The sequence below is a fragment of the Pristis pectinata genome, chromosome 9 (genome assembly GCF_009764475.1).
Source record: "Pristis pectinata isolate sPriPec2 chromosome 9, sPriPec2.1.pri, whole genome shotgun sequence".
Lineage (NCBI taxonomy): Eukaryota > Metazoa > Chordata > Chondrichthyes > Rhinopristiformes > Pristidae > Pristis > Pristis pectinata.
The window spans coordinates 45,711,927-45,737,807 of record NC_067413.1 but is presented as its reverse complement, the minus strand read 5'-3'; the positions used below and the strand labels follow the sequence as shown (position 1 = coordinate 45,737,807).

The 25,881-nt window shown below is 43.4% G+C and overlaps 1 protein-coding gene across 1 annotated transcript in view; it reads right to left on the bottom strand.

Moving 5' to 3' along the window:
- dok6 (docking protein 6) overlaps positions 1-25,881 on the bottom strand; it is a 369,202-nt gene that overhangs the window by 85,651 nt on the left and 257,670 nt on the right. Inside the window, exon 4 of the mRNA XM_052024026.1 lies at positions 5,166-5,285. Within this exon, the coding sequence (XP_051879986.1) occupies positions 5,166-5,285 (120 nt within the window). The remainder of the gene's footprint in view (positions 1-5,165; positions 5,286-25,881) is intronic.

The window sequence follows — 25,881 nt, the reverse complement described above, 5'->3', positions numbered from 1 at the left end:
AGGTGGACTGGATAGAAGGAAGTGGCGAGTCTGTGATGGACTGTGCTGGGTTTACCACTCTCTGCAGTTTCTGGCGTGCATTGTTGATTCTAACACAGCATGTGCATTGATTATTAAGCAAACCACTCCCATTATATCCTCCAACATCTTAATAAATGGCACTAGTAGACAAAAAAATGCTGATTTATATCCCACTTCATGACTATTTTATTCATCGCTCAATGAATATTCCTTTACATTACTATATTGTTTAACATTTGGAAATTTTAATGACCTCTCCAGGATACTGCGGTGTAAACTCTTTTAAACAACACCAACAACTGATTGAAGCTTCCTTGAATAGGCACAAATTTTATTGTTAGAAACATAAACAAATAGGGCAGGAGTAGAGCATCTGGCCCTTTGGGTCTTCTCCTACATTCAATATGACCACAGCTGATCCTCCATCTTAATGATCCCACTCTCTCCCCACAACATTTGCGTCTAGAAATCCATCTAACTTTTTGGTAAAGATATTCACTGACTTGATCTCCACAATCATCCCTGATAGAGAATTCCTCAGGTTTACCATCCTCTCTGTGAAGAAATTTCTCCTAGTTACAGTCCTGGATGTCCCATATCCTGAGACTGTTGCTCCTGATTCTAGACCTGCACATCAGAGGAAACATCCTCCCTGCATCCAGCCTGTATAGCAATGTCAGGATCTTGTATATTTCAAATCGATCTCCTTTCGTATTCAAGCTCTGGTGAATATGGGCCTAGTAGACCCATTCTTTCCTCGTGTGACAATCCTGCCATTCCAGGAATCAGTCTGGCAAATCTTCATTGCGCTCCCTCTGTGATAATAGATCTTTTTTAGATAAGGAGACCAAAATTGCACACACTTTCCAGGAGTGGTTTCACTAAGGCCTTGTATAATTATAGCAAGATATCCTTGTTCCTGTGCTCGAAATCTCTTGCAGTGAAGCCAACATATCATTTGCCTCTTTAATTGCTTGCTGCAACTGCATGTTGTGTACAAGGACATCCAGGTCCCTTTATACATCAGTATTTTCCAACTTATCACCATTTAATTACCACTCTTTTGTTTTTCCTATCAAAGTGGATAACTTCATATTATTTCATGTTCTGCTGTATCTGCAGTCCCATTAGGTATTATGCATAGACTGCATTCAGTTGCATTGATCTCATACTGTATTAGAAGGGCACCTCTTACACACATATTTGCCACTGTCTTTATACATTGTACAACATGGTGGGAGCTGGGAGGGGTCAAGGCTCTGGTTATCTGGCACCTGCAACTCTTAAAGCAAGGCCTGGCTTCTCAAAGTTGAATATAAAACAAAACAATAAGCCCACAAGAAAGAGAGGAAATGGGCAATGTGTTGACAGGATTAGATGATATGGAGTGGGAGAAAGCTTGTGCAATGGTAGCACAGGATAGTTAGAATGAATGGCCCACCTCTGGGGTGTAGATTCAATGGCAGAAGCAAGTCATGAAAACAGGGCTGCAACATTCCAAGATAATGGTTTTAAGGCTCTTCTGCAGAAACAGAGAGGAGAGGACAGTTTTAGAGGAAAAGGAATTTTACTCGTCAAAGGCAGCAGAAGAACAGCAACAAACAAGATGCTGGAGGAACTTAGCAGGTCAGGCAGCCATCTGTGGAAAGAAATGGTCAGTTGACATTTCGGGTCGAGACCCTTCATTCGGTTATCCATTTCCCTTCACAGATCCCTCTAAATTAGCGTAAATTATTCCAGCATCTTCTTTGTTGCTCCAGATTCCAGCAGCTGCAGCCTCTTGTGTCTCCATAGAGGATCAAATAATCTGGGCAACTGAAGTTCAGTCCCTGAATTATTTGGCCAGAAAACATATAACATGTCTTGTAAATTGCCAGCTCGCAGGGGCTGGGAGCACACAGACATGATGGGCACAGTGCCCATTAAAGCTTTTAAAGGGATGGGAGGAGTGCACAGCCCATGATGCAGTTGGAATGCCTGAGCACAGCTATGTTACCAACTTTAATGTGATCAAGGTTTGCTTAATGTAATGATGGCTCCCAGGAACAGCATTTCAATAAAATCATGACAAGAAAACAACTCTTCATTTAATTTCCAACATACAGGGCCTAGAAATTTTTCTGCACCATTTTCCCATTGTTAAAATGGCATTAGCAATTTACCTAATGCCGTTTCAAAAAGCTGTAAAATGATTGCCAAACTCGTTAGCCCTGTTGCAAAGCAGCACTGGTGGGGTCCCCCATATAACATGTTTCAGGATGTGGGCCTCAAGGTTTGCATTTTCTGTGTCAGTAGCACCTCTTTTTACAGCTCTGACCTCAGGAAATTGCCCTTGAAGTGGCACACCAACATTCTTTCAACTTCAGGGGAGGGTTGAGTTTGTGCTACAGTGATGGGAGGGAGATGGCAGAGTATTCTCAGGGGCTCAGAGGAACCTGTACAAGCAAATGAAGGAAGTACACATGATGCAGCTTCCTTGTGCAAAGAGTGCTCATGGCAGGAGGTTGCCAGGGTGATGCCAAACCCCTGCACTTTGGGACCACGGCAATGCAGCTGTGCCCCTTACGTGACATTTGTCAAAAGTGGAAGCTTTTCCAATATGATGGCTGAACTTTACTTGACTTCTGCCAGGCAGCAACGAGCAGCAAAGAGTCATATCTCAGTAAAGAGAGTTTGCAAAGATCCTAAGGCAAGGTTTCTGAGATTAAGGGTGACCCTGACTTTGACTTTGAGAGCAGTCTTTATTTACTACTTGATGCTTGTCCAGGTCACATTCACTCAATAAATATATATTATCAGCCATCCGTATCTCCTCCCAATTTTCTACTGCATTGATTTTAATGTTAATACAATGGGGTAAAAGTTTGTCTTCAGCTTCAGTATAAAATAGTGAACAGTTGACCTTGTGAAACATAAATCAAAAGATCTGCAGATGCTGGAAATATGAAATCAGAAGAGAAAATGCTGAAAAAAACTCAGCAGGTCAGGCAGCATCTATGGAAGCAGAAACAGTCAATGCTACGAATCTGTGACCCTTTGTTGTTCTGACCCGGAATGTTGACTGTTCCTCTTTCCACAGATGCTGCCTGACCTGCTGAGTGTTTCCAGCAGTTTTTGTTTGAAACTTTGTGAAATACCCTGCCTATTATTCATGTCCATTGAAGATAATACTGTACAACTGTGTGATACCATTTCGCTCCATGTGTGGTGTGAGATATGGGAGACAGAGGTTGAATACATTTCCATTCCATTCCACAAGATGGGTATGTTGATCCCACTAAATCAACATGCTTTCTTTTTTTTGTACACTCGATTCAAATTCCCATTCCTAAGGGTGCCAGTTTGCCTCAGCTGACTTCTGACTTAGAGGGATATGGGCTCCAAACTCCAACACTGGAAGACTCCCAGAAATGGATACTATCACACCAACAGTTTGGCATAAATTCAAGCTCATCACCACAAAAAACAAAGTAAAAGGCTGGAAGAAAGTTTGTTTTACGCAGAAAGTCACTGAGACATGGTGATGGCCTGATACACAATGGAATGAGATACAAAGGGCTGCAATCAAAGACTGCAACCAAAATTCCTACCCCATTGTGTTATTGTGCTGTACATTAAAGTCAGTGGAATAGAATACTGGGAGGGGATATGATGACTGATGTTACACATCTATTGAATGGGAGGGTCGGTGTGACTTCGACAAACCACAAGAAAGGTACTGAGTCAATATCTATTTTAAACAACAAGAATGGGTATAATGGACAAAATGACCTCCTACTTTACTATAAAATACAACAATCACATAGTTTCCATGTTGCCTTGGATTTGCCAATTGAAAAAGAGTTACAATTCTGCATTGAATGTATAACATAGCTGAGTATCAGTAGCAAAGCTAGGCATTACCACTATGAGGGTAAAGATGTTGTGGCCAATAATATATTTCCAATTCCCCATTCGTTTATACCACTCAAATAGAGTAAGGATGACCATTAGTCAATTCTTAGTCGAAGATAAGTGACACTATTTGTTCTAATAGTGACCTAGTTTGGTTTTCACTCCATTAATAACTTTTTTTTGACAGCTGTTCCTTAACACCAAGAAACCCTACTACAGGATGATGACTACAAAGATTCATCCTATCAATTCAGAGCATAGCATTTGCAACACACACATGCTGTGGTGCCAAAATGTGTATCCTAGCTCACCTTCCCTTAATGGTCCAGTTTTACATGGTCAAAGACAGGAGAAGATTCGCCGATCCATCTGCTCAAACAGATGAAAGCAAACAGTGGGGTTCCTGGCAGTGGGTTTAGTTTGCAAAGGGCCTAAAGTGGGCATTTAATGGAAACTTATGAGGAATGGAACATTCAATCAGTTTTAATGACCAGGCTTTATTTCTCTATTTCAAACCTGTCACCCACTCAAATCTGGCGAGAATGACATGAGACAGCAGACAGAAGCAAGGAAGCTGGATATGCCTCTAGGGATCCAAGGGAATGAATCGTGGCATAAACATTGTGGTTGGGAGAGATGGGGGAAAGATAGAGTTTGGATTCCTGCAAATGTGTCAGTGAGATGGATGACAGGGGCTTTTTGTTTGTTCACTTTTGGGATCTGAGTGTTGCTACCATTTGTTGCTCATCTCTGATTACCCTTGACAAGATAGTAGTGAACAACTTTCTTGAACTATTACAGTCCTCCTGGTGAAGGTACTCCCACAGAGCTGTTGGGTGGGGAGCTTGGACCCAGAGGTAATGAGAAAATGATATATTTCCAAATCAGGATGATGCACAACTTAGTGGGGAACCTGCAGATGGTGGTGTTTCCATTTGCCTGCTGCCCCTGTTCGTCTTGATGGGTATAAGACGTAAGTTTTAAAGATGCTGTTGGAATGACCTGGGCAAGTCACTGCAATGCACTGGTAAAGCTCAAACTTTCTTTCACGATCCCAAATTAATTAACTTGAACACTAAAACTAAACCTACTAGCTGTCCTCCCTCTCAAGACTGAAACTGGGATAATGAGACCGTGGTAAGCTTCAGCAGGATGTATTTATGTAGTAATTTTAGCAAATAGATCAAAATGTAAAACACTCATTATCCTTACTGATTCAGTACAGAAGGTTCCGTAACATATCAACCTACCATTTTGTTCCCTTTGAACACCAGCTGCCAAAAGATCAGGCTCCCCAAAGCTGATGTCATTGAGTCTGGATCCTAAGCACTCAACAGAGAGAAGCTTACACCATTCTTCTGCCTCCAGCTCTGTGAAAAAGCACATAGTAAAACGTAAGACCATTATATTCTTCTGCTCACCACAACACTCAGCTTAATATTAAATAGGAGTATTAGCAGTGAAACACATCTGCAACTTGTGGTATTTATAACTTAATATACAGATCAGTTGATTGACGGGCTCTGACGCCTGTGTACATTCACCTCTATCAGCACTGTGTTCCTATTAACCTGAGCCTGAGACTACTAAAGCAGACATTTGACCAATGTTTCAAATAGTTAAAATGAGAAACATCTCCATTAAAAGATGGTCAAGTTAAACATCACGGTTTTTAATACATTTAGATTGATTATTACTCAAATTGGATGTGCTCAGTGTGACATTAAAATTATTTGCTGCGAACATGCACATTCTTGGGTCAATTAGAAATGTCACACTTTCACCTTTTGAACTCAGACATTCTTTGCTGTAGAAGATGTTGGACTAGTGGTTGTTCAGTGATGTGCAGGGTGCTTGCTCCAGTTTTTTGTGATGCTTCCCTGGGAGATGTAGCCTACTGTGGGCAAGATCAAAGGCATCTTACCTAATGGGACTTGATGAATGGAGCCGATGGAGGAAATCAATCTGCTGTCAGATTGAGGGCAGGGGAAATGAGAAGGAACAGTGATGGGATGAGGAGACTCATAGGGAAAGAGAAAATCATGGAGGGATGGGTGGACAGTTATGAAGAATAGAATCAGGAAATGGCTTCTGGCAGGGAGAGAAGAATGGGGAAGTTTGTTGGGGAACTGATGGAGAAGGGTTCAAGAGGGAGGCAATTAATGAGGAAGAAAATGGGGGGTAAGAGCATCGGGGACATAACTGATGGGGCAGACCATCAGACGGGAGGGTGTGTGGTGATGGGGAGAGGGTGGATGGGGATGACAACTCAAGGACAATGTCAGCCATTGGGAGAGGAAGTTGCTGGAAGAATTCACTCAGAAGAACCCATCTTGAAGAAGATGAATGCCTTGATCTTGCAGGCCTCAACTCTCCAGTTATGTCTGTTTCAGTGTATAATTAGCAAAACTTGTCTACTTGGAACAATTACACACATAACATTTTTTATGAGTGATGCTTGCCCTTCGATGCAGCCAATGTGGCTTCTGTGCAACAAAGACACAGAAGACTGGAACAAAAACCTGGAAGTATACTGCAGTTACACTTCATACCTGATTATGTTTAGCGAGCAGGTTTTTGATAAAATTCTATCACATGCCACATACAAATAACATGTTATATGATAGAATTTCTAGATTGTCAACCTTAATGATCTGGTTTAAATTATAAATGCCTTCAGTGAAAAAGGCAATTGAGCAGGGTATAAAGTAGACCACTATTTACAATTGCTCATTTTGTACCACAACCCAATATCAGTTCCATTTTTTATTTATTTCCTTCTTTGCTTCACTCTTTTTTTCTCTATGAAGATAATAGTTGTGTCAGTCAGGTGCAAATTTAAGACAGATTGGGCTCATCGATATTTCAGGTGGTAATAGGGTGGGATATGGAACTGAAGCTATTACTATTGATGGCCAGAATTTCTGTCAATGGACAATGAGACTGGTGAAAATGGCAAAGTGCCTTCATACATGACAAGTGTCAGTAATGCAAACCAGTCCAGCATTGTTATAGAGCAGAGAAAGCCCTTTAAATTGTAAATTGCGCTAAAAAAGACCCCTCTCCTTCTATGAAATGCATGCATCTATTTTCACTACATTAGCAGAGGCAGGAGTTCTTGCTGGGATTCCACCTGCAACCTATAAATTAGTCCAATCTAGGAAATCTCCCCACTGTATAGCCTGTTATATAAATGGATCAGCTTGTAAGCTTCAAAGTTTTGCACAGGAATTTATTTTTATGGCACATTTATTATGATGTGTTGGATCAATTCATTCAGTAAGCAATAAATAACCTATAAAATCATTGCCCTTGGGTTCAGTGGCTTGAGATTTGTACATTCCAAGTGAAATGTTAATACTGTTAAGGCGACGTTAGTTGCAAAGTCACTTTTGATAAAATTGCACTTGAGTACTTGGTGAGAGGCAATTGTGGATGTTGCTGATGTTATACCATTGAAGGCAAGTGGGCTAAGTCTTGTTCATGCTATTTTTTCATCTCCCACGTATCTGCTGTCATCAATTCTCCCCTCAAAAATATAAACCTTGAATCACTCTCCACCCACATCCCTCTTCCCACTCCAACACTACTTCCATCTGTACTTTGCTCTGAAGAAAAACATCCTGTTCACTTACAGCTGACTAGATTTCATCTGCTAGCTTTTGGCCCTCATTTCTGCAGCTGCCCAGTGGCTCACCCACACCCTCACCATCTCCATCTTAAGTGTCATTAAAACCAGTACTTCCTCTCAGCCTGATCTGTCCTGGCACAACTCTGCCTATTCATGTCCAGCAGACACACTTGATCTGTCTTAGTTATTCACTGCCAGATCTGGCATGGTAAGCACCCACGGGTATTGTTCACATCAGTTCAAACGGATTACAATTCCAGAAATCATTTCTAGAATACCAAGAAAACCTGGCTTATTTTCTCTCCTGCAAACTATCCACTTCACCTTCCTCCATGCTCACTTCTAACAATAATTGACAAGATTGTTGAACAACTGAGCTGCAATTGGACGTTGCCTCACAGCTCCAGTGACACAGGTTCAATCCTGCCCTCTGCTGCTGTCGATGTGGAGTTTGCACACTCTCCCTGTGATCACATGGGTTTTCTCCTGGTGCTCTGGTTTCCTCCCATATCCCAAAGTCATGCTGTTGGTTGGTTAATTTGTCACTGTAAATTGCACCTAGTGTGTAGGTGAGTGGTAGAATCTGTAGGGAGTTGATGGGAATCTGGGGAGAATAAAATGGGATCAGTGTAAAGGGGTGCCTGTGAGTCGAGGTGAACTCAGTGGATTGAATCGACTGTTTATGTGTTGTATGATTCCAAGAACTCGTGGACCTTTTTGACACAAGGACTGAACTCTCCAATCAGCAGGAATGTCCTTGCTCTAGGCCAAATTCCTCAAACAGCCAGTGATTCAAGGTTTATCTTTTCAAGAAGTGATGACAGCATGTTTGAGGATGATGGGAACAGTAGAAGCTGTGAGAAACTACACAACTTACCCCACCTGTCTTTAACCATGCAATACCAATCACACCCACAATGGCCTAGTATTGCATGTGCTAATGGATAAAGAGTGATTCTGAAACCAAGTTGTCACCTAACAAAATTTACATTTCACCAGGAATGCAAATCTCAGGCTACTGAATCCAAGAGACATAAGATTTCACTCTTTCTCCCCAACCCTAACCATATTTTGGTCCCCTCATGTCACCTTGTCTCCAAAATCCACCTTCTGCTTTTCAACCTAATTTCCAAATGACAGGTCACCACCCAACTTTCCTTCCTGGCTGCATGTCAGCTGATGTTGATAGCTCTTTCAAATCAGTATTCATAGAAATCTACATCACAGAAGGAGGATATTTCACCAATTACGTCCATACAACCCAAAAAAGTGGCTATTCCCACTTCCCAGAACTCGTTACATAGCCTTGTTGGTTACAGCTTTTCAAGTGCTCACTCAGGTACATTCTAAATCTGCCTAAAATTTCTGCCTCCACCATCCTCCCAGGCAATGAGTTCCAGATCCTCACCAGTTTTTCTCAAACTTCCTGAGCTCCCCTATAATCCTTTTACCAATTTGTTTAAATCCATGTCACTTCGACACTGAGTTCTATGTTTATAGAAATAAGCTCTTCCTGTTTATCCTTTCTTGGCCGTCCATAATTATAGACTTCAATTAAATTGCCACTCAGTTTATTGTGTCTCAGGATAAAAGATCCCTGCCTGGCCAGTCCCTCCTTTCAACTAACACTTTCCAGCCCTGTCAACATCCTTGCCCTCTGTAGCTCATAATCGCTCAGTCCTGACAAACAGCCACCCGTCTCTAACCTTCCTCTCCAAAATCTTTAATCACACAGTCCTACTCAGCCTTCCTGGAATTCCCTGTTTTAATCCCTGCAATTAGGGTTCTGTTTCTACCATTGGGCCAATACAGCAACCAAAGTCATCACTGACATCCAGCATAATTGCTGCAAAGGTAAACACTCCTCATCCTTCTCAACCTCCCTGCAGTATGAAACGTGATTGGCCACACCATCCTCTTCCAAAGTCTTTCCACCATCATTCTGCTGGGGTGTCCCACATTCACCTGGTTCTATTCCTATCCATCTAGTTACAGTCACAAAATCACCTATAATGGCTTCCCTTCCCATTCCCGCACAAATACCTCAGGTATTCTTGCTGGAATCTTTTTTGGGCCCCTCTGGTTTCTTGCTAAGGTTGCAGGAAGTGGATTTGATGGAGTACATGAGGTGATATTGTCAGTGTGGGGAAGGTATGGGGGGGAAGTTGCAGAGTTTTACGTGGTCAAGCAGAGATGGCTGGCACACCGGGGCAATTAGGAATAATGAGGAGACAAGGAGGAGGGAGCTGAGGGGCCAGAGCTGACAGTTTTCATCTGAAGGTGTGAAAATCCATGAGCTTGTTATATCTGATATTCACAAACAATTCTTATCCTCATCATCTGTCTTGGGGACATAGTTACACTATCTTCTGAACATTACAGATATGAAAATCTTTGCCAATTCATCACACCCACAGAAACCATTCTGACAAGTAACAAATTCAATACCAATTGAGGCCTACTCTTTTACCACATGGTATTGAGCTCTATGTATCCCAATGCAAAATACTTCCTCAAGCTAAAGGATGCAATAAATTAAAGGTTATAACAGCATCATAACATAGGATATCTTTATTAGTCACATGTACATCGAAACACACAGTGAAATGCATCTTTTGTGTAGAGTGTTCTGGGGACAGCCTGCAAGTGTTGCTATGCTTCCAGCGCCAACGTAGCATGCCTACAACTTCCTAACCCGTACGTCTTTGGTATGTGGGAGGAAACCGGAGCACCCGGAGGAAACCCACGCAGTCATGGGGAGAATGTACAAACTCCTTACAGACGGTGGCCGGAATCAAACCTGGGTCACTGGTGCTGTAATAGTGTTACACTAACTGCTACACTACCATGCCTGCCCTATCATACAACGCAGAAACAGCCCCTTCGGCCTGACTCATCCGCAACGACCGAGATGCCCAACTACATTAATCCAATTTTCCTAGATTTGGCCCATATCCCTCTATTCCTTTCCTATCCATGTGCCTGTCCAAAATGTTTTTTAAATGTGTGATTGTAACTGCCTCTACCACCTCTTCTGGCAGCTTGTTCCATATACTGTATCTACTACCCTCTGTGTGGAAAAACTTGCCCTTCAGATCTCCTTTAAGTACCCCCCCTCTCACCTTAAACCTATGTTCTCCAGTTTTAGACTCCCCTACTCTTCAAAAAAAGACTTTGACTAGCTCCCCTATCTATACCCCTCATCATTTTATAAACCTCTGTAAAGTCACCCCTCAGCCTGCTGTGCTCCAGTGAGAACAATCCCATCTTATTCAATCCCTCCTCTTCTGCACTCTTTCCAGCACTACCACATCCATTCTATCATATTGAACGAGCAACCCTGTGGTTATGAGGTTAAATCCTAGCATAATAGCACAGCTACTTGAACTAAATTCAATAAATGTGGAGGTACTTGAAGCAGTACTCTAAAATGATGGGTGTTATTAAAATGAAACAACTGGTAAAGGAAGAGGAGCCCTGTCTATTTCATGGAGTCATGGAGTGATAGTGATACAGTACAGAAAAAGGTCTTTTAGTCCACTGAGTCCATGTCAACCGTCAACAACCAAGTTATCATGATCACTGACAAGGGAAATATGTTCTCCCATTCACTCTGTTTTAAAAGTTCAATTTTATACACTTCAATGAAATTTCAAGTCGGCTTTTTTTATTCCAAAAAAACTTAACTCCAACCTGGTCAATCTCTTCCCATACCAATAGCTCCCATCCCTGCAATGTTCTTGTAAATCTTCCTTGTTCTTTCTCTGGTGAAGGATTGGAGTGAAGTTTATTTCACTCCAATCCTTCACCATGTGCTTGCTTCTTTTTGGCCTCAGATTGCAAGAGACAAGAGCAATAACTCTATGCTCTTCCTAATGCTGAATGGAAATAAAAGAGACTGCAGACGCCAGAAATCTGAAATAAAAACAGAAAATGCTGGAAGCACCTTGCAGATCAGGCAGCAACTGTGGAAAAAGAAACAGAGCCAATGTTTCAGTCAAAGACCCTTTGTCTGATGCATGAATTTCGTTTCTCTTTCCATAGACCTGCTGAGTGTTTCCAGTATTTTCTTGCTTCCTAATGCTACATTCCAAGAATATAAATGTCAGTGTGGTGACACTGAGAGATGGCTGACCCCCAAAGCTGAGAAGTAATTGGTCATTGGTTTATTTTTGTCACATGTATTGAGATACAGTGAAAGGCTTTGTTTCCATGCCATCCTGACAGGTCATTCCATACAGAAATATATCAAGGTTGTATAAAAGGAGAAAAAAAAACAAAATGCAGAATATAGTGTTACAGTTGCAGAGAAAGTGCAGGGCAGGCGGGCAAAGAAAGTGCAAGTAAACCAAAAAGCCGTGATTGGTGGGTCAGTTTTTGACATGACTTAGTGGTCATTACAAGGAGAATTGGTAACAGACTAAATTCTTGCCCTCAGAGTGTGGCCAAACTTGTGAATGAATGGAAATCAAGTGATGGGGGAAATGTACCTGCATGTACGTTTTGAATTAAACTTATCCCACAGAACTTTCCATCAAGTTTGTTTCAGTCATTACATACACGGCATAGATATTAGATTAATATATTGCAACTCCAAATCACCAAGGATTCAGGTACTTGAAAAAAAAGGTCGATGTATTCAGCCATCAACCAAGTAGCTCTCTCACCTTCAGTAGATAAACAACAAAGCAATACCAGTTTCCATTTGGCTGCCCAATTGCTGGATGCTGCACAACTCTCTGACTCTGACAAAGGAGGACATATCAGAAGCAATGTGTGGAAGGTAGCACTGTATGAACAGGTGCGATGGAGCTGGAGAAACTGGGACCATGGAACTGAGTCATGAGAGAAGCAGAGTGGGAGGGAATGAGATGGAGATGCAGGTACAGGTCATTAACTTTTCTCGGAAACAGAGGTAGAGGGGGGAATGGAATAGTCAGCAATGAGCCAAGTGACAATGAATGCAGGGTGGAAACTGGCAGCAAAGATGATGAAACTTTTGAGTTCCAAATAAGGGCAGGAAGCATAGTCATCAATATGCTGGAAAAAGACCCACCTCTTCAAGTGGGTGGGATGTAAAATGGTTCACCAATTCAGACTCATTACACCCCCTTATCTGGTGTTGACTTGGCTGTCCCTTTAACAATAGTCACCATGTAAAATAATTTTGCACTCACATTTTATCTCTCTCTTGCAATCAATACAATTGCTTTGAGGGTGGTTTTAACAGAATTACAGTCTATTTGGGAAAAGGAGCCAAGCCACTTTCAACAACCATATTGTGTGACTTGCTGCATTATATGGAAAACTGAATAGTTAACAGCTCAGAGAATTCACTTTGTGCTTGTAAAAGATTAGTTTATCTTTTGCAGTAATAATAAAATGAAAAAGAGGAGAATCACGGTCCAGACATTTTTTATCAGAAGTGATTTAGACTAAGAATGTGACCTACTACAAATGAGTTAGTTCAAAAACCAGTGCAAAAATAAATGTGCTTTTGTTACTTATTTGTTCCTAATAAAAATACTTAGAAGTTTAAACCCAAAAACATTGTAACATTGCAGAGGTACTGAATAATTCCAGTATCCAAAAATAACATTCAGAATTTATTTTTGGCTTTTGTTATTCTAGGAACTTTACTGAAACTTTACCGAGACATCAAAGCTGGTGAATAAGAGAGTTGGGATTCATTGCTAAATGAAGATCAAAAACATGTACAGATCCCTGAGGTTCCCAGGGATTACACCAGCCAGATCCTGCCAACCGAAGTACACAGTGATATTCCTATTGTAGCCTTACCTATATCTGATTCCTAACAGACTATCACCAATTCAGTGAGCTTCCACTTTTGTTAAGACTAGTTTGTGGAAACTTGTTGTATATTTTTGGGAGTGTATAGCAACACATCCATTGAAATTCCCTTTTCTATCATGTTGGCGACTCTTCAAAAAATCCAACCAGAGCTTTAAAAATCTGCTAGCTTGTTCTAGTCCATTCATATATGTCCAAGTGCTCTGTCAATCTATCCCAATAACAGATTCGAGTAACTTCTCCACAATGAATTTCATAACAAAATGTATAAAACTTCATGGTTTCCTTCTCTAAGCCTTCTTCAACAATAAATTGGTTTATTATTGTCATATGTACTGAGGTACAGTGAAAATTTTTGTTTTGCATGCCATCCATATAGATCATTTCATCACATTAGTACATTGAGGTAGTTCAAGGGAAAAGCAATAACAGAATGGAGAAAAAAAGTTACAATTACAGAGAAAGTGCAGTGCAGGCAGACAATAAGGTGCAAGACCATGATGAGGTAGATTGTGAGGTCAAGAGTCCATCTTATCATATAAGGGGACCGTTCAATAATCTTATAACAGCAGGATAAAAGCTGTCCTTGCGCCTGGTGGTACCTGCTTTCAGGCTTTTGTATCTTCTGCCCGATGTGACGGGGGAGAAGAGAGAATGTCTGGGGTGGGTGGGGTCTTTGATTAAGTTAGCTGTTTTACCAAGGCAGCGAGAAGGGTGGACAGAGTCTATGGAAGGGAGGCTGGTTTTGTGATGTGCTGAGCTGTGTGAATCTAAGTGAATTAAGTGAATAAAATTTCCAATCCAAATGATCAGTTCCTGAATTTTCAGAACAGCACGATTAAAGTATCTGCAATATCTTTAACTATTTCTTCTAATGCCACAGGGTCTAAGCTAAGAAGACCTGGAGATGGTTCATCTTCGGTCTCGTTGTCTTCTCCATGCTAAATCTGGTTAGCTCCACACTTTGATCAATTTTCAGTTTTCTTAATATCATGTTAATTTATCCTCTCCATTTTTAGGGAAGACCAAAGAAGTAACTACTTGGGAAATCTGTCATTTCTGAATTTTCAATAATATTTAAAAATAAACAATATTTTCTGTCTGAAGGGTTCCAAATTCTCCTGAGCCAATTCCCATTCTCCTATTATACTTTTTAAAAATTTGACTATTATCTTTACTATCCCTCAGAAGTTATTTTTCTTGTATTCTCTCTTTTCAGCTCTTGCTTTCTCAGTATCCCTTTGGTGTTCTTTTTATCTCTCACAGTCCATGCATTCTCCACTATCCTTTCGATTTTTGCAACTTTTCCTTTGGCTGAATCTCTCACTCCTTTTATTGGCTAAGACTTTTGTTTTCAAGTTGAGCTCTTAGCCTTTAGGGGAATGTACACATCTTGTACCAAATAATTCTTTCAACATCTCCTGCTGTCCATCATTAGTTTCACTCATTAATAGCTTTGTCCGCAGTCAACTTCTGTCTCCTCCATTCAAATTAAGCCTTACCCATCTAAAGACTTCATTTGTGACTCACCCTCCCCCCACTTTGATCTAGTATTAAATTCATGTTATTGAGTGTCCACTACTCAGGTGCTTTCTTTTTTTTTAATGGCTAACTTAGACATTACTCATCACTGAATTTAACACTGGCTTACCTATTCATTGCTTCGACACGTGCAAATCATATTCAAAGCCAAAGTCGAGTTTATTATCTTACGCACAAGTACATGTATGCACAGGTGCCATGAAAAATTTACCTGCAGCAGCATCACAGGCACATAGTGTCATATAAGTAGCATTCACAAGAAAAACATAAATTATACAAATTTTAACAAGAAAGAACATAATTAAAACAAAATACAAAATCCATTTTAATGTAAAGTGATTAAAGTGGTCATAGTGTTGCTAAACTGTAGTGATTAGGGTTATGCCGGTTGGTTCAAGAAATGAATAGTTGAAGGGAAGTAGCTGTCCTTGAACCTGGTGGTGTGGGACTTCAGGCTTCTGTATTTCTTGCCCAATGGTAGCTGCGAGAAGATGGCATGGCCCAGATGGTGGGGATCTTTGATGATAGATGTTGCCTTCTTGAGGCAGCACCTCCTGCAGATACTACTGATGTTGGGGAGGGATGTGCCCATGATGTATTGGGCTGAGTCCACTACTCTCTGCAGCTTCTTATATTCCTGCGCATTTGAATTGCTGTACTAGACCATGATGCAACCAGTCATGATACTTTCAATCTTGTGTGCCTGAAAATCCAGTGTGCCTGAATGGGTATGTGATATGGACTTCACTGCAGTGTTGGAATAATTGTTTTGGTTATGGAGCTGATGCTGCAGCCTTCCATACTAACTGGTGGTGCACTTTTTTGCAAACAAGCCCATGCTTCCTGGGACTTAGTCAGGTGGGAGGGCAGATGATTGTAAGACTAATCGGGCTCAGACCAACTACCAGGTGAGCAGTTGGATAGGGGATAGAAGGGAAGATTTGGGTAGAGTTGACAATCAGCTAAGCTCATGGGGGGTTGGGGGGTTGGGATTTCTGTGGTCAGGTCCAGGGCCCTTGGTGGGGTTGGGGATTAAGTGGGAGTGAAAGGAGATGCTTGGAGATGGCACGGTAGTGTAGCGGTTAGCGTAACGCTATTGCAGCGCCAGCGACCCGGGTTCGATTCTGGCCACTATCTGTAAGGAGTTTGTATGTTCTCCCCATGTCTGCGTGGGTTTCCTCCAGGTGCTCCGGTTTCCTCCCATATTCCAAAGATGTATGGGTTAGGAAGTTGTGGGTATGCTATGTTGGCGCTGGAAGCATGGTGACACTTGCGGGCTGTCCCCAGAACACTCTATGCAAAAAGATGCATTTCACTGTATGTTTCAATGTACATGTGACCAATAAAGATATCTTATCTTATCAGATAGTCATGGGGAGCTCAGTGGCATGGCGAGGGAACAGTAAATATGATCAGTAGCTTGGCAGAGAAGCTAAAGGATGAAAGGGTAGTATGTGACTTTCCCTTTTGGGCTCACAGTCCATTACTCCTCAATGAAGATTCAGTTGTTGCAGGTCTAATTCCTTCTGTGCTGCTACAAAAGGAACATTGCATGGGGAATGGTGCATTTTGTTGCATGCCTGAAGCTGAAATCATGACATGCAAGCACAATTCATGTCTGGAAGTTCCCAGTCAAAGTTCCAGAGTGACATGAAATGGCACAGAATTGGTTGTCAGGATTCTCTCTGAGGTAGGTTCATTTTCAATTATATAGTGATTAAATACTGTGCGATTGAATTTCTAGGGCTTTATTCTAGAAAAATACTGTCTTGAATGCACAAGCTGCTTTGCTTCTTTCTAGTCTGTTTTATGATTAACATTTCCTATCATATTCACTATGTTTTGGCAAGTAGTCTCAATGACCACAATTTTTCTGCACACTCCTCAATTACTTCAATCAGAGGATCTACTTACATCATTCATCAAAGTCGTGCATTGTTTTCTCTTCCCCAGTCTTACCAAGATTTTCTACAGCCTGCTCGATCCTACTGATAACCCTCTCTTGACGTACTATAATGCTGGTATTTCTCCACCTCTTCCGAATTCCTTACCTTCTCTAAGGACAGTTATCCTGGAATATTTATCTTCTCGTTAAGCCACAGATAGTAGCCAGGTTTCACTGATGGCCACTATATTGCATATTGCATTTCATTAGCTATAAAGCTCCTGAGTTCATAACAAATTAATAATATGTTGTTTCTTTCCTTTACCCTTTCAGCTGCACCCTTATTTATAATAATGGTAATATAACACTGACGTGAGCACTTGAATACCATTTTACTAATAATAAGAATAAATCACTAAATCCCCTTCCAACCATATTGGTGCCAGTTCTGTACTTCTATGATCTAGGGACATACTATGGGACTTCAGGATTAAAAATCCAAAGAGCAACACTCCTAACTGAATGGCAGGAATGTGGAACTAGCCTGATTCTCTCCTCTTTCTTATTCACTCCCATTTTTAGACTTTTAGCTTTGATGTTAATTTTTTAAAAAACTGATGGAGTTATAGAGTTTTACAGCACAGATTCACCATGTCAATGCTGATGATCGATTATCCATCTACACAAATCCCATTTACCAGCACCTGGACCATAGCTTTCTCTGCTTTGGTGATTCAAGTGAAGTCGGGTTTATTGTCATGTGCACAAGTACGGTGAGGTACAGGTACAATGAAAAACTTGCAGCAGCATCACAGGCACTTATGATCAGACAACATACAGAACATAAGTTTACATAAATTATACAAGGCAGTAAAGAAAAAAAAGGCTGTGCAAAAAAGACATTGGTGAAAAAAAAACCACAATCAGAGACGAGTCCATGGTAGTGCAAGAGGTGGTCTGTGGTGTCCTGTTGCTGAGGTAAGGTTAGGGTTGTGCAGGTTGGTTGCTGTAGGACTTCAGGCTTCTGTACCTCCTCCCTCATGGCATCAGCGAGGAGAAGAGGGCGTGACCCAGATAGAGCAGATCTTTGATGATAGGTGCCGCCTTCAAGTGCTTCAGTGTGCTCATCCAGATACTTCTTACATGTTGTAAGAGTACCTGCCTCCACCACCCATTCAGCCTCTGCATTCCAGATTCCAACCACCCTCTGGGTGAAAAACTTCTTCCTCAGATCCCCTCTAAACCTCTTCCTTCTTACCCTAAACTATGTCCCTTGTTTTTTGACACCTCTATTATGGAAATATGCCTACCTGTTGTTTGTCCCTTATTTTACATTTAAAAAAATCTAGGTCCCTTTCCTTTCTCCTTGCTTCACATTAAGATTAGAATGAATGGTAAAACCTGCAAGTTTTGATTGCCTGAGTCAAAAGCCTTGAGACTGAGAGTCAATTGATTGTGTAGAAGCTTCTGCTAAATGTAAAAGCTAACCTGTGCCAGACCTTTCTAGGTCACATTGCAAATTGAATCATGTGTGATAATGCTGGGCTGCTGGTATATTTTTCTTTTGTTTCATGCACATAGGAACACGGTTGATATCAGACGGTAATACAAAGGAAACATTTTATGAAGAGGTGATCAAACCCCTCTGCATTCCACATAATTTAATTCTCATTTGAAAACAAACTTCCATCTTTTCTTTATCATTGTTTGCCTAATGTATCCTATTAACACTATCTGAGAGTGAGCAATGATCTCATCTCTCTTGCGGACCAGAGCACATCACTCACAGCTTTACCATTCATTTGTCACCCAGCCAACTCATTTGTGTCACAAAAATCACACCTACACCCCCCATTTCCTTCCCCCACCACTTCACTATCAATAGAACATCATGTATCGACTTGTGGTAAAAGAATACAGGCTGTCCTTGGGTGACATATGGGTTCCATTTTTATAGACGAAAATAAGATGAATTTGTCCATAAGTTGGAAAGTACAGAAAAATCACTTGATATGGTAAGTATACAGTACCTCCACAGTAATGTAATGAATGGCAACAAAAGCACATAAGGCTGATCAGAAAGAACTATTAATTAAAGTGGAGAGCAAGAGGAAACTAGTTCCGCCATTCAGAGGAATGAATGTGGATACACACGTTAGACTTCTGAATTTAATATCGTTAAGGGACCTCGTTTGTATGTGGGGGATGTCCATAAGTTGGGCGTCTGTAACCCGAGGATGGCCTGTAAGTCACAAAGAAGCTGGAACAGCTCTATGAAGTAATATAATTATGAGAGCATTCATTGAAATTTAATTTTAACTTGGTCCACAAATGTCCTAATGCAAGTGGATGTTGCAAGGCTTTTTCAGAGGACAGTTAAAAGTGAACCATGATGGTATGGGCTTTCAAATAGACCAGGGTTTTGTTTTCTCTAAAGGACATTAATGAAGCAGTTGTTTTTTTTTAATATAACCTTGCAGCTTCATCATTGCATATAACCAGCTTTTTTATTTCAATATTTTTTGTAAACTAAATTGAAATGCTCAAAATGGCACTATAGGCCATGAACATCAGTCCAACCCTCTGGAATTCTAGTCACACATGCAGTCATTATTCCAAGAAGGATGAGAAAGAGACATGAAAGACTCTTCCCTCAGCTGAAAAGCTTACTGCCTACCCTTCTGACAGAGCAAGATCCTTTACAAACACACAGTATGCAGAGACAAGGATCAACCTGGCATTGCAGGTATATCCTGCTAGCCAGGGATGGAAGTTTCCCAGCTTGAGCCGATGAGGGATTTTGGGCCTCTGATATCAGGACTGAAAGGTACACAATGCATTAAAAAAAACTAAAGTAGTTCTGAAACTCCATCACTATTTTGGAACAACTGGGGGACTAATCATGGAAAATTTGTACGTGGACATGTAATTAAGTCATGTGAAATATTTGTAATGACATCATAATATGTATGGCATGTGCATATGTAAGTTGTTGATAGGAAAATATAGGCCGTCCTTGGGTTATGAATACCTGACTTATGGACACCCCTACATACCAATGAGCTCCCATAATATTATTAAATGCAAAAGCCAACATATGTACATACATTCCTTCCTATGGATGGTAGCACCAGATTCTTCTCTCTCCCCACTTTTTTTAATTGTTGTTTCTTATCAGTCTTATGTGCTTTTGATGCCATTCATTACAATATAGTGGAGGTATGGTTACATATTGAGTGATTTTTGTATATTTTCCAACATGGACAAAATCAGTTTACTGACGTCTGTAAAAATGGAACCCATTCATTACCTGGGGACGGCCTGTACACATCCTTGTTCTGCAGCTCCTAGTATCTTCTAGAGATGCTTATAGTTAAGATCCAACCAGCACCTCAATACTGTTTATAGAGCACCCCAAATACACTACATTCACCAAACAATCCAATATCTTTTGTCTATAACCCATGTTATGAGTGGATTTTCCTTTGAAGCATTCCTTTTATCATGACCCCACAACAACTCATCCATCTTCCTGCCTTGAGACCCAATCAATGTGCTTTCAGCAAGATCTGAAAAAAGATGGTATCCTGCTATTGTGACATGAAGAGGAGGAAGAACCAATATTTATCTGTTTATATGTAAACATCACAAAGTGGTACATTGTTGATGAAAAAGATTTTTTGAGTCATTATGGCAATATTAGACAAATGCCAACCACTTAGAATACCATGAATAGCAATTGCAAAAGTGATGATGTAGCAGTTGCTACCGCAAAATAAAACAAGACGCTAGTCGGAGGATTGTCGAACAAGAACTCGTTATTTTCCCGCCTTGCGCGGGCCCTTTAAGGGAGCTGTTCCCGCCCAATCCAACCGGCAATGACGTAAGTACTACGTCATCAAGACTTTCCCGCGCGCAGGTTCTCCCCGTCGCTCGGGAAAGACGAGGCCCGCCGCCATCTTGGGCCTCGTCGCTCCGACGCCGCTCAACCCGACTGCCGAAGCCGGTTTCGACCGACTAAACAGTGAGTCGTCACCCATGTACCGAGTCAAAAACGCGTCTCCGCCAGGCTGCAGGGACTATAGGGCGGGGCTGACCAGTCGCAATGTCGCAAAGTAGGGTCCGCTGACCTGGACCAACCAAGAAATCTCGGAGCTGCAGGCCCGAGACTGCGGTTCTGTAACTGGGCAGTTCGTCGTCGGCCTGCTGTGCGTCAGCTAGGGCCATGTAGTCGACACCCAAGGATAGGTTGTGGATGGTCGGTCTGGAAAGTGCATCAGCAACAACATTATCCTTTCCGGAGACATGTTGGATGTCAGTTGTGAACTCAGAAATGTAGGATAAATGTCTCTGCTGCCGAGCTGACCAGGGATCGGAGACTTTGGAGAAGGCAAAGGACAAAGGCTTATGATCGGTGAAAGCAGTGAAAGGTCTGCCTTCTAGAAAGTATCGGAAATGCCGGACCGCCAGATACAGTGCTAGAAGTTCCCGATCAAAAGCGCTGTACTTCAGTTCGGGCGGTCTAAGGTGCTTACTGAAAAATGCCAAGGGTTGCCAGCAGCCTTCGAGTAGCTGTTCCAGTACCCCACCCACCACGGTGTTGGACGCGTCTACCGTGAGGGCGGTTGGGACGTCAGTCCTAGGGTGTACAAGCATCATGGCGTCTGCCAGGGCGTCTTTGGCCTTAACGAAAAAAGCCACAGCCTCGTCAGTCCAGGTGATGTCCTTGCCCTTACCAGCCAGCAGCGAGAACAGAGGGCGCATGATACGGGCTGCTGCAGGGATGAACCAATGGTAAAAGTTGACCATCCCAAGGAATTCCTGGAGGTCTTTGACTGTGTCGGGGTGGGCAAAATGGCGGATAGCGTCCCACCTTGGCGGGTAAGGGTGTTTGCCCCCGTCGCTGGTGATTTTGTGGCCGAGGAAATCGATAGAGTCAAGTCCAAATTGGCACTTGGACGGGTTGATCGTGAGGCCGAAATCGCGGAGGCGGGAATACAGCTGGCGGAGGTGGGAAAGGTGTTCCTGGCGGTTACAGCTGGCGATCAGTATGTCGTCTAAGTAAATGAACACGAAGTCCAGGTCTCGGCCTACCGCGTCCATCAGCCGCTGGAAGGTCTGCGTGGCGTTCTTAAGGCCGAACGGCATCCGAAGGAATTCGAACAGGCCGAATGGGGTGATAATTGCAGTCTTGGGGACGTCATCTGGATGGACCGGGATTTGGTGGTATCCCCGAATGAGGTCCACTTTGGAAAAGATGCGGGCCCCGTGTAAGTTCGCTGCGAAGTCCTGGATGTGAGGGATGGGATAGCGGTCCGGGGTGGTGGCGTCATTCAGCCTGCGGTAGTCGCCGCAGGGCCTCCACCCTCCGGTGGCTTTGGGGACCATGTGCAGGGGGGAGGCCCAGGGGCTGTCTGACCTGCTAACAATCCCCAGCTCCTCCATGTGACGGAACTCTTCCTTTGCCAGGCGGAGCTTGTCTGGAGGTAATCGTCATGCTCGGGCATGAAGGGGTGGACCTGTAGTAAGGATGTGGTGTCGTACCCCGTGTTTGGGCCTAGAATTCGTAAACGAAGGTGCCAAAATTGATGCGAATTCGGCTAGGAGCTTGGCGAAATCGTCGCCAGAAAGGGAAATGGAGTCCAGGCGCGGGGCTGGTGTGCTGATTTCTCCCAGGGGATAGGTCTGGAAGGTGCTAGAGTGGACTAACCGTTTCCCTCGCAGGTCGACTAACAGGTTGTGGGCCCGAAGGAAATCGGCTCCTAGGAGTGGTCGGGCGACGGTGGCAAGAGTAAAGGTCCAGGTAAAACGGCTGCCGCCGAATCGTAATTGAAGTGTACGGGTGCCGAAAGACCGTATCGTTGTACCGTTGGCGGCATTGAGTAGAGGACCGGGTGGCCTGTTACAAGTGTCGCAGCCGGTCGGGGGCAAAATACTGACCTCCACTCCAGTATCAACGAGGAAACGCCGTCCAGATTTCTTGTCCTGAACGAATAGGAGGCTCTGTCGGCGGCCAGCCGCCGTAGCCATCAGTGGCGGCTGGCCCTGGCGTTTCCCTGAAACTTGCAGGGTGGGCGACATCGACGGGCCTCCTCACCCCACCTCTGATGGTAGAAGCACAGCTGGTCACCCGTGTCGTCGTTTGCGTTCCTGGGGTGTGGTTGCTCGATTGCTGGGGCCGGGCGAGGCGGGCGTTGGGCTTGCGGCCTGGTGATTTGACTGACGGACGAACCGCTCTCGCGCTTGGCCCTCCACAGGACATCTGCCCGGGCGGCCACCTCACGGGGGTTGCTGAAGTCGGCGTCATCGGGGAGCTGTTCGAGGAAGGCCTGTTCGAACATCAGGCATGGCTTGTGTCCCTCAGCCAATGCCAGCATCTCATTCATTAGGGCGGATGGGGATCTGTCCCCCAGGCCGTCCAGATGAAGCAGGCGCGCGGCGCGCTCACGACGGGAGAGGCCGAAGGTCTGAATCAAAAGTTCTTTGAAAGCCGGGTACTTATCTTCCTCCGGAGGCGACTGGATGAAGTCTCCAACCTGGGCAGCTGTCTCCTGGTCCAGAGAGCTAACCACATGGTAGTACTTCGTGGAGTCGGAGGTAATCTGCCAAAGGTGGAATTGCGCTTCGGCCTGGTCAAACCAGACGCTGGGCCGAAGTATCCAAAAGGTGGGCAGCTTCAGGGCCACTGCGTTGGCTGCTGCGCTGTCGTCCATTGCGCGGGTCCAAAATCCGTTTGGACCGTCAGGGTCACCAATGTAGCGGTTGCTACCGCGAAATAAAACAAGACGCTAGTCGGAGGATTGTCGAACAAGAACTCGTTTATTTTCCCGCCTTGCGCGGGCCCTTTAAGGGAGCTGTTCCCACCCAATCCAACCGGCAATGACGTAAGTACTACATCATCAAGACTTTCCCGCGTGCGGGTTCTCCCCGTCGCTCGGGAAAGACGAGGCCCGCCGCCATCTTGGGCCTCGTCGCTCCGACACCGCTCGACCCAACTGCCGAGCCGGTTCGACCGACTAAACGGTGAGTCGCCACAATGAGGTAATTTCGACAGGGTGTGTTGGTTGGGGCATGTGCCTAATCCAGACACTGGGTGAAATCTCTGTGGTTCTTCCAGTGGTGAATCTTGATCCTCCTCATCTAACAGCACTGCAATCCATGTCAATGTGGAATTGTATGTGAGGGAACAAACCTCAATGTTTCTCCAGAATGACACGCATTTTAGCATCGAAGAAGGTAGAGGCATTTAAAAGGGAATATAGCTGCTTTGTGTATATATGCTCTTCCTGAATTACATTATCCACCATCATGAAGTGCTTTGAGAGGTTAGTCATGGCACGCATCAACTCCAGCCTCCCAGACAACCTGGACCCATTGCAATTCGCCTATCGGCGAAACAGGTCTACAGCGGATGCCACCTCCCTGGCCCTACACTCAGCTCTGGAGCATCTGGACAGTAAAGACACATACGTTAGACTATTTTTTATTGACTACAGCTCTGCCTTCAATACAATAATTCCAAGCAAGCTTGTCACCAAACTCCGAGACCTAGGACTCAACACCTCCCTCTGTAACTGGATCCTTGACTTTCTAACAAACAGACTGCAATCAGTGAGGATAGGCAGCAATACCTCCGGCAGGATTATTCTCAACACTGGTGCCCCACAAGGCTGTGTCCTCAGCCCTCTACTCTACTCCCTATACACTCATGACTGTGTGGCCAGATTCTGCTCTAACTCCATCTACAAGTTTGCAGATGATACCAACATTGTAGGCTGTATCTCAAACAGCGATGAGTCGGAGTACAGGAAGGAGATAGAGAGCTTAGTGGAATGGTGTCATGACAACAACCTTTCCCTCAGTGTCAACAAAAGAGCTGGTCATTGACTTCAGGAAAGGGGGCGGTGTACATTCACCTGTCTACATCAATGGTGCTGAGGTCGAGAGGGTTGACAGCTTCAAGTTCCTGGGAGTGAACATCACCAACAGCCTGTCCTGGTCAAATCATGTAGATGCCATGGCCAAGAAAGCTCACCAGCGCCTCTAATTCCTCAGGAGGCTAAAGAAATTTGGCTTGTCCCCTTTGTCTCTCAGCAACTTTTACCGATGCACCATAGAAAGCATCTTTTCGGGATGTATCACAGCTTGGTATGGCAACTGCTCTGCTCAGGACCGCAAGAAGCTGCAGAGAATTGTGGACACAGCCCAGCGCATCACGGACACCAGCCTTCCCTCCTTGGACTCTGTCTTTACCTCTCGTTGTCTTGGTGTAGCAGGCAGCATAATCAAAGACCCCATCCACCTGGGACATCCTCTCTTCTCTTCCATCGGGTAGAAGATACAGGAGCCTGAGGGCACGTACCACCAGACTCAAGGACAGCTTCTACCCCACTATTGAATGGTTCCCTCATACAATGAGATGGACTATGACCTCACGATCTACCTTGTTGTGACCTTGCACCTTATTGCACGGCACTTTCTCTGTAGCTGTGACACTTTACTCTGTACTGTTACTGTTTTCACCTGTACTACATCAATGCACTTTGTACTAACTCAATGTAACTGCACTGTGTAATGAATTGATCTGTACGATCAGTTTGTAAGACAAGCTTTTCACTGTACCTCGCTACAAGTGACAATAATAATAAACCAACCAATAAACCAATACCAATATCTCAAAGCAGAAGTACAGATCCTAAAGATAGTGCCAACTGGGAGTCTGTATCCCCAATGTTGTTCAGGGTGGGCTAATGCCACAGTCTTTCTAAATGCTACCAATGCTCTCTTAGTGGTTTATGCAGATAAACTTATTGATATTGCACCCAACTGCATATGAGTTGTAGAAAAACGATAGGCAGCTTTTGCTCCAGAGGATGGGGAGTTGGTGGGGAGATAATTGTTGGTGGTGTTCCCAACTCCTCCACTGTTGTGTTGTTTGGCTGCTCATCACCATCCAGTGTAGAATTAGTAGCATCTTTCTTTGATTAAACATTGGAATGACTGAAGTAGGCAGTTAGTTCCCACCACAACTGATAGCAACCACATTAATGGCCATTGTCTCAACTTCTTCATGATCTACAACTTCTTTAGGGTAGAC